The 9,570-nt window shown below is 49.0% G+C and overlaps 1 protein-coding gene across 1 annotated transcript in view; it reads left to right on the top strand.

Moving 5' to 3' along the window:
• Positions 1–570: 570 nt before the first annotated feature.
• PHGDH (phosphoglycerate dehydrogenase) overlaps positions 571–9,570 on the top strand; it is a 31,238-nt gene continuing 22,238 nt past the window's right edge. The window contains exons 1-3 of the mRNA XM_027535597.1: positions 571–826; positions 6,242–6,393; positions 8,441–8,506. Coding sequence (XP_027391398.1) covers positions 689–826; positions 6,242–6,393; positions 8,441–8,506 — 356 coding nt within the window. The 5' untranslated portion in view covers positions 571–688. The remainder of the gene's footprint in view (positions 827–6,241; positions 6,394–8,440; positions 8,507–9,570) is intronic.

The raw sequence follows: 9,570 nt of genomic DNA, 5'->3' as shown, positions 1-9,570 counted from the left end.
CTTTCTTTTTAAAGTAATTAGAGAGGAAGTAGTGGAAGAGGAGAATATTGAACAAATATTTTGACTAGTCCAAATGGACCAGTCCCTTGTTCTTTTTCAAATTTACAATTTTCATTGCATCATTCATTTGGAATTAATCATGGTTTTGTGAGGTTTCAGAAACAGTTCCCTATTGCTTTTTATTATTTAACTTTCCACATCTGTGTCTTTGGTACTCTCGGATGTTAGCCAACCAGAGGAAAGGGGCTATGTCCTTTTGAAATTCGAGCCCCTTCAGCATCCAGCGCCTTGCCTTGCACATAGTGGGTGCGTTAATAAGTGCTTGTTGAAGAGCTAGGTCCTTAAGAGGAAAGTGAAGAGGAAATATTTCTCTCGTGATGAGAGCGAATATTTCTCAACTTATTTCAGATATGAATCAGCTACTCAGCAAAAACATGCTTCTGTCTGCTCACCACTTAATAGAGAAATGCTTTGGTTGAGATTGAGAGACTGTCTCGAGGATAATAAAGTGGGAGGAGATCTGAAGACCCAGAACCACCACGAGGGGGCGGAGTCACAGAGAGTTGGAGAGTTTCTGTCCAATCGCGAATCCTGCCCAGTTACTGAAGCCCGCCAGTCGAAGCAGCCGCGTGTCGCTTTAGGTGTTTCTGCCCAGGAAAAGCTGCAGATTCCAAGGCCGACTCCAGCAATGGCCTTTGCAAATCTACGGAAAGTGCTTATCAGTGATAGCCTGGACCCTTGCTGCCGGAAGATCCTGCAAGACGGAGGGCTGCAGGTGGTGGAGAAGCAGAACCTGAGCAAAGAGGAGCTGATAGCCGAGCTGCAGGTTAGGCGAGCGTGAGAAAGACAAGGGCTGTGTGGCATCCTCCGTGGACAGTGGTTGACACACTCGGCCCAGCGCGCCCCACCCTCACCTCCTACCTGGTGGTCAGTCTTGGGGGTCTCCCGAGTTTGGGGGCTGGGGAAGGTGGAGGGAGAAAGAGGGAGGAACCAACGTCTACAAGCTGCAGGATGCAGACTTTCCGTTCAGTTTGCAACGGCGTGTTTCACGTTGGAACGTTTCCCGCCAACATTGCAAAGTGCAGGCTGCGCGCGGGATGCCAGCGCGGCTTCCCAGGGCCTTTGCGCGCAGTGGCCCTGGCAGCCCGGGGCCTTCTCTCCCGCCTCGTGCGGGGGTGCCGGGGGGAGGGGCGCCAAAGTGGCTTCCCTTCTTGGAACTCAGGGACCGGAGTTCCCTTCAGGGAACTCAGGCCCAGCCCTGGCTCGCCCAGCCAAGTCCTGCCTTCCCTGGGGGACGCTGGCGGAATCCAGCCTGTCGCGTGGCTGCTCCAGCAAGCTCCCCTAGAAGCCGCAGGGAAAGCGGCGGGACTGGGGCAGCAAACGCCATACCCGCCTTTAGTCTGATGCAAGACTACGAAGAGTTTTCACCGCCCCTCGGCCGCCTGGGAGCGCTTGGAGGAAGGAGGGGCGGGTGATGGGGGGCGCCAGAGATCCCCGCGCCAGCCGCGCGGCCGTGACCGCGGCTCCGGCGGTCTCCGCCAGCGGTTTCAGCGGATGGCCTCAACTTTGTCCTCGGCGCGGCAACGTATGGCCACATCCGTGGAGAATCCGATCCCGAACGCTCCCAGGAAACGTGTATTTCTTAGCAAATCTTTCTCAGGAGCGTATCACCGCTTGTCGTGTTATATAATTAGGGCGGTCTACTTCGGATCTTTCTTCACCTTGTTTGTAAAATCTCTGCGAGATTTGGTAGCCTCGTCTAAGCTTATAACATTCATTTTGGGAACTCTTCACTCCCGTTACCGCACTTCTTACTTCTGGACTGCGCCCAGCGCCCAGGTGTCTCCCTCCCACCCGTCCGGAAGTATTTTCCCTTGCCCCCCAACTCCCACACCCGGCCTTGTAGCCTCCTACCAACTTCAGCCAGACTCAGCGCAGATCCACCCCTCCATCTTTCACTCCTCGAGAGGCCCTTAAATCAAACCACGGGGGTGGCCGCTGTTGCTCTAGCGGTGAGGCAATCCCACGGTCTTCCTAACTGTCTTTATATCTCCTGCTGGGTTTCTCCTTGGAACCCTTGTTGGCTCCGGCCCCATGGTACTGTATCCAGCCCCTGTCCTGTACTCAGACTCTAAGTTTGACTGGTTCCTATCTTCCAGAAGCTTGTCAGCTGGTTAGGGAGCCTGGTTAATAGACTGTGAAGCTAGTGACCAGATAACACAGTACTTGAGTGCTAAATGAGACCATCAGAAGCCTAAGCCTCTGCCTGCTCCACTGCTGCTCAAGTGGGGAGGAGAGGGTGATCAGCCTTGACTTGGTGGGGGCCAAGGACTCAGGAGCGGATCCTTGGAGCACCCTCGGCGTGAATGCGAGACAGGCACTTCACTTGTCACCTCCTCGTTTGTGCAGATGGCAGCAGTGACTTTGGCTCTGGGCAATGGCCAGAAGGCAGTGTAGTGGTCTCTAGATCCTCACCTCCACCAGACCACCGGGCTGGGAAGTGTGGATGGGACTCGGGGGCTTTCCGGCTTTCTTGTGGAAATGAAAATCCTGTACCCCTGGGGTAGGGTGGGATGAGGGAGTGGTAAGTGAGTGGAACTGACAAGAATGGGAGCCCTTGGTCACTAGTTGCAGGGTTCAAGGATGTTGGGACGTTGACTGGGAATCGGGGGCTGGGACTTAGAGGATGTTTTAAAGGCACTGCAAACTCCTGGCAGGAAGAGAGGTGTTTGTTGGCTACATTGTTGAGGGATTTGGGCATGCCCAGTTTTCATGTCTGTCTTTGTAAAAAAACAGTTTGGAATCCAGGTTAGTCTCCTTAGGCCAGTAAAGGACTCCTATCCAAGCTACCTCTTGTTATTCTGAGTGGAGAGGTATCTGGGTTAGCGGCCCCTGGCCTCCCCCGTTTAAACCTTTTTCATACGGAAAGAAACTGGAGCAGGTCGCCAGAACCACGCCTGGCCTCCCTTCACACTCCTTGGTATTCTGGGCAGGCACGGTTTGTTCTCTCTCGCTCCGTGGTCAGGAAGTACAATCATTCCCCAGAACCATGCTTTTCAGACTTGAAGCAAGTCACAGCTCATTAGTGGGCATTGAAGTCCGTTTAATGGGTCGTGATTAGCATTAAAAAGAAAAAAAGTAAATATCAGAGAGCAATACAGATAGGCTAAATGTGTTTGGTACTGTGGGTCTTACTCAAAAGTTTGGAAAACACTGGCTTGAAATAATAAAGCTTCTTGTTGGAACTCAACAAAACTCTTATTTAGACTGTGTACCCCTCTTCTATCATCTTATACAAATCTAATAATAAATATTAAGTCTTACCACGTATCAGTGGTTTTAGACTTTGACCATGACCCACAATAGGAAATTTACTTTACACCATAATTCAGTATACACACACATATGTGTACACACATACACTCAAGTTTCATGAAAGAACACCCATACTATATGTGCTGTGTTCTGATATTTTCTTCTGTTTCATTAAATAACAATGCTGGTCAGAGTCCACTAAACGCAGGCTGGTAATGCATTTAACTTTCTGAGGCACCTTTGTATCTTTATCTCTGAATTTTAAGAAAGGAAAAGAAGGGAATACATTTCCATGCAAGAGTCCATGTTTTGAAAGGCTCTTTTAAAATAGCACGTTTCCAGCCTTTACAGTAGGATTTGGTTGGCAAAGGTTACAGAGCCATCTACTTAATGAGGATCACATATACTGTGCCAAACAGTGCCTACCTGCATTCTCTGTAGCCAGGGGAACATAACCTGGAGACTTTCTTTGGCATCCCCTATTACATAAGTCAGCGCATGCTTGTGTATTTGGTTGTTCAGTTGTGAGGCAGGAGCAATGCTGAAATCACCCCAAGGCGAAGCCTGTCCTTCTTGGGAAAGGAAGCGTGTGTGAACTTGAGGAGCATGAATGGGTTTCCACTGCTGAGTTGGCATAGTTTGTCTGGAACAGCCATAAATCCAGCAGAACAGGGTCCTGCTGTTTTCCAGCTCTGAGGCCACTGAGGGGCTGGGAGTAGGAAGGCAAACCAAGTGTGGTGAAAGCCTATTCCAGCCAGCTGTCATATACGGATACAGCACACACAGAGCAGAGAACAGCAGACAGCAGAGTGGGTGTGGTGTTGAGATTCCTGTCGTAGGAGCGCCAGAGAGGACCTTGGGATGCTGCAGAAGAAAATTATAACCACAGCAAACTTCTGAGAGGATGTGGGCTGCAGTTTTCAGAAGTAGAGGAGAGCTGGGGAGAGCAGGGAGCCACGTGTCAGAGGGATGGCAGGGTCCTGAGAGGGGGGCGGTGCCTGGGAGTGCAGACTCTCAGTAAATGTGTGCAGATTGACTGAATCCTAACTTTTTTTTGAGCGGGGGGGGTGGCCACCACGTGTGGCTTGTGGGATCTTAGTTCCTTGACCAGCTGTTGAACCTTACCACTTGGCCTTGCAAGTTTGTGAACTCTGGCCACAAGCTATGTCCAGATCGTGTGGGACCAGTGTCTGCTGAATGAAAGTCTGCAAAGGCAGATTCTCACTTGGGATGGGCGAGTTCTGCTTGTACATCTCAGCTGGTCTGACTGGAGGCTCTCCTGACCTCGTGGCTTCAGAGAAAGCTGGGGCACACCCTTGAGTGAAACAGAGACTGTAGGATAAATCTCCATAAGGGAGATCCTTCCACGGAGGCTCTGCTTGTTAAAAACTCTGTGCTGTTTCTGTGCTTGTCCTTGGAGTCTGCAGCGATGGGGTGGACTCCTGGGGAGTCTGTATGCTCTTCTGCAACCAGTCTGCCCTGTGGGAAGATTCCCAGGGTTTGGTGAGGGGCTGGCAGCTTGGAGAGAGTATTCAAGGAGCATTCTATTTCAGAACCACAGACACGAAAGGGTGTGAAGTGCTGGTGAAGGGTCCTCGATGCAGCTCTCTCTGGTCTGGCAGAGCTCCAGCCAGTGAGCATGCATGAAACATTCACACCTCCAGAGAAGTAGTTTTTCAGCCTTTTCTAAAGAATCATCCCAGTGTTGAGAAGCCCTCCAAGTCTAAGTAGACTGCAGAGTAAGCTTCTTTTCTCCTCTCCCCTCTGTGGAGGGAAAAGAACCCTCTGTTCTCCCTGCATTTAACTTGTCCAAACTTGTTCCTAGGCTCTGGACTTGTGCAAGTAAACACGAGTGGGCCCTTACCCTAGAAGCCAGATGCCAATAGCCCCTCTTTGTCTTTGGAATCCATGTGGTGGGAAGGGAAGAGAGAAGGTTCTCATGGGATCCAGCTGGGTGCCCCACTGGGGAAGTGCAGGGCGAGTTACAGGTTTCAGATCAGTTGTCTATTCCAATGCTCTTGTGTTACTGGAGGAGACCGGGGTGGGGGTGACATAACTTGGCACAGTGACCCCGCATGTCGTTGGCAGCACAGGGCCTAGAGCCCCAGCCTCCTGGTTCCCAGCTTGCTGCTTATGCAGACGCCCTTGCAGCTTGCTCATCAACCAAGCCTGGGACAGCCAGAGTTGGGCAGAGTGTGCATTTGCTCTCCTGCTCCATTTCCTGGGCCTTCTCGATGCATATTGGCACAGCATCCTTATTCTGCAGAAGATACTATCAGATGCTGGGCAAGCCTAAGGACGATTGTCCCCGGGTCTGGCTTAGCACAGGTAAAATGGCTGTGATGAACCCAAAAAGTCTGATTTTTCACATAGATTTAGTTTTAGTCTAATAGTGCCTGGTTTTCTGAGCAGCTGTGAACCAGCTTAATTGTTTTCTCCCCTTCCCTCTACTGTGGTTTCTATTTTAGGAAATGTTTTTCTTTTAATAATTTGCCTTTTATTAACTTCACTTAGTCATTCAGCCAACCAACATTTATTGAGTGCCTTCTGTGTACCAGGCATAGGGGCTCACAAAGTAGACTCTGATCCCACCTCACCTCTTCAGTAGCTCCGTGTCTGATGAAGAAAGTGATGTCCCTTGAGCTGGGCCAGATATCGTGCCAGGGGTTGTACCTGTCCTGTCTCATTTCCTCCTCACACACCTGAGGAGGCCGAAGCTCAGAGTCTTAGCTTGTCAGGGCTGGAGCTTGGATTTGAACCCAAGCCTGACTGTTGGCAAAGGCTCTCAGAGGCGTGTGCGCATACACACGCCTTCCTTTGCTTGAACGTATCCAGCGTCAGCCAGCCTGCAGGGACTCCCACCTTGGACAGAGAGGCTGTACAAAGACCAACTCTGTGGATCCAGGTGTTTCTTTTTCTGCCTCAGGACTGTGAAGGCCTTATTGTCCGCTCGGCCACCAAGGTGACCTCTGACATCATCAACGCGGCAGAGAAGCTGCAGGTGGTGGGCAGGGCTGGCACGGGCGTGGACAACGTGGATCTGGAGGCCGCAACCAGAAAGGGCATCCTGGTCATGAAGTAAGTCGTGGAGGTAGGGGAGTGAGTGTGGAGACTGACCACGTGGAGGGAGGAGATGCCTGTAGAGTCAGAAGGGGGTCCAGGAGGCTGCCTGCTCCAGGCTGAGAGCAGATGGGGTGGGGGCAGATCAGAGCGGGTGACAGGAAGCCAGGTGTTCTTAGAAAGACAGACTCTAAGAGTCCTTTTATCTTGATTTTTTTAATTTTTAAAAATAGAGTCTCTTGACCTTTTTGCTCCTTATAACCTTCATTTCCAGAGAAGAAAAGACCCAATAGAGGGCATAAAGGGTAAACATGTGTTAATATTCTAAAAATAATAAGGAAAATCTTTTGAGAAACGAAAAATAGTTTCATGGGTTTTATCTCTATCTTCCTTTCTGCAAGATGGGTAGAATCAACATTGCCCTTTGATTTATCATGTGAGGAAGATTTCTCAGTGCAAAACTTGTGGAGAAATAGGAGGAGAAGCCTAACAGGAGAAGATAAAAGTATTAGCTTTGTTCCTAATAAAAGCCAGGTTGGGAAACTTGATAAAAGTCTGTGGTCAAAGGGCCACCCTCTGCCTCTGTCACAGGTACAGATGTGTGACGCTAACACCACAGTGTAAATTAGCTGTACTCCAATAAAATAAAAGCTTGATGGCGTGGAGCAGCAGAGATTTGTGCCTTTTGTAGGCAGGTCGGTCCTGAAATAAGAGGAGTCAGATAAGGGCTGAGCCACACACGTTTCTCCCCATCTAATGAGATGCTTCTCTGCCTCTGGAGAAGTAAGTCTGGGTAGAGAGAGGCCAGGTGTGTTTCTCGAATGGGGGTCCCTCTGCAGGAAAACATAAAGCCGGGGCAAAAGGGTTTTCTTCCAACTTTGGGTTTAGGGCAGGAGCACCTCACAGAACTCAGGGCTGGTGGCATGGGGTTGGGGGTTTGCATTAAGAACAAGTACACTCAAAATGTTGGAGAGAATGTAGAAAGAAGGGAACACTTACACACTGTTGGTGGGGATGTAAATTGGTGTAGCCACAGTGGACAGCAATATGGATCTTCCTCAAAAAAATAAAAATAGGCCTACCACATGACCCAGCAATCTCATTCCTAGGTATATTGGGAAAAAAATGCTAATTTGAAAAGATGCATGTACCCCAGTGCTCATAGCAGCATTATTTCAGTTGTCAAGATGCAGAAACAACATAAATGTCCATGGACAGATGAATGGATAAAGAAGTTGTGACACACACACACACACAAACACACACAATGTAATGCTGTTGTTTAGTCTCTAAGTCGTATCTAACTGTTTGTGACCCCATGGACTGTAGCCCACCAGGCTCCTGTGTCCATGGGATTCTCTAGGCAAGCATACTGGAGTGGGTTGCCACTTCTTACTCCAGGGGATCTTCCCAACCCAGGGATTGAACCCATGTCTTCTGCATTGGCAGGTGGATTCTCTACCACTGAGCCATTCTGGGAAGCCCATATAATAGAATATTGGCCATAAAAGAATGAAATTTTGCCATTTGTAGCAGCCTGGATGGTTTTGGAGGGCATTAGGAAATAAAAAGAGAAAGACAAGTACTGTGTGATATCACATGTAAGGAATCTGAAACATATAGCAAACTAGTGAATATAACAGAAAAGAAACAGACTCACTGATACAGAGAACAGTCTAGTGGCTACCAGTGGGAGGGAGGGGCAACATAGGGGTATGGAGTTAAGATGTACAAACTATTAGGTATAAAATAAGCTACAAGCATATATTGTACAACATGGAGAATAGCAACAGTATTTTATAATAGGTATAAATGGAGTGTAAACTTGAAAAATTGTAAATCACTATATTGTACACGTTTAACTTATATAATATTGTGTATCAGCTATACTTCAATTTTTAAAAATCTAAAGAAATGACCCATAAAGCTAAACAAGAGAAATAAAGAACTGGTAAGCTCATGGAGCAGGAGAGCAAGCTCGGGGTGCACTGGAGGCTTTCCACAGGGACAGAAGTGGGAATCCTGGTCTGGCTAACAGATGACCCCCCTCTTTTTCAATGCACAGTACCCCCAATGGGAACAGCCTCAGTGCTGCAGAGCTCACCTGTGGAATGATCATGTGTCTCGCCAGGTAAGTGAATCCCTAACCTCTGAGGAGAGTTCCTCTCTGCGGTCTGTCGGTTATTATGACTCCCTAAGCAAACTGACCCAGAGAAACTTAGAAACACTTCAGCCTGGTGATGTGCAGGCTGCTAAAAACCTTCAAGGCTGTCAGGCCTCGACTGATCACTCATTATCCTGGTTCTCACGTTCATTACCTGGGAGCAGGCCCATTGAGAAAATAAATACGTGGGTGATCTTCTCTTTCTCCTTACTCACTTCCACTCTCCACACACATTCCCTGCACCGGTCACAGTGGTAGGTGTCCACACACACATGAAGCCTTCTCGGATCTCGAAGCCTCACAAATGCTGTTTCTGCTGCCTGGATATCTGTCCCTGCCATTTCTTTCTTTAACTCTTAAAACTGTTCTTCAAGGTTAAGCTCGAGTGTTAATTCATCCAAAAAGCTCTCTCTAGATTCCCCAGCCAGGCCGATTCTCCTGGGGCTTACCTCTGTCACTGTCCTTGCAGATCTATATGTAAGAGAATGGAATAGAAAGCTTCCCTGGGATCCCTGGGACCAAGACCTGTGGGTTCATAACACAAGAGATCTCAAAGGGTCAAATCTCTTAAAGAGAGGGGACAGCCTAGGGACCAATGAATATTGCACAGATGTACACAGTTGACTGTCTGAGCTCCTGCTGTTGAACAGGTAGTGGGTCATTGGGAAGGACAAGGAGCCAGTGGACAGGCAGAAAGATGTTTTGGGTCCCTTCGCAGGTCCATGGATCCTTAAACCAGGGAACCCAGGCAGCCAGGACTCCTTACTTCTCTACTCAGGGGGTCTGAAACCTTCTGGGCCTGAGAAATGATTCTTTCCCCTTCTCAAGACCTGGAAGAGGGTCTGAGGGCACTCACCTTTGCTCTAACTCTCCCTAAGATTTCTACCTGAGATCGTAGGTCTTCACTGATACTGACCTGTCAGTGAAGATGAGAGGAGATTGGAAAAAGGGAGGAATAGGGAGAATTGCCCAGCAGAAGGGACCCGGTCCAGAAGGGGTCCCTGCATTGGCTGTTTGGATCTCCCAGAACA

This window comes from Bos indicus x Bos taurus, chromosome 3, assembly GCF_003369695.1.
Source record: "Bos indicus x Bos taurus breed Angus x Brahman F1 hybrid chromosome 3, Bos_hybrid_MaternalHap_v2.0, whole genome shotgun sequence".
NCBI lineage: Eukaryota > Metazoa > Chordata > Mammalia > Artiodactyla > Bovidae > Bos > Bos indicus x Bos taurus.
The sequence above is the reverse complement of the archived record's forward strand: the minus strand, read 5'-3'. Positions and strand labels throughout refer to the sequence as shown.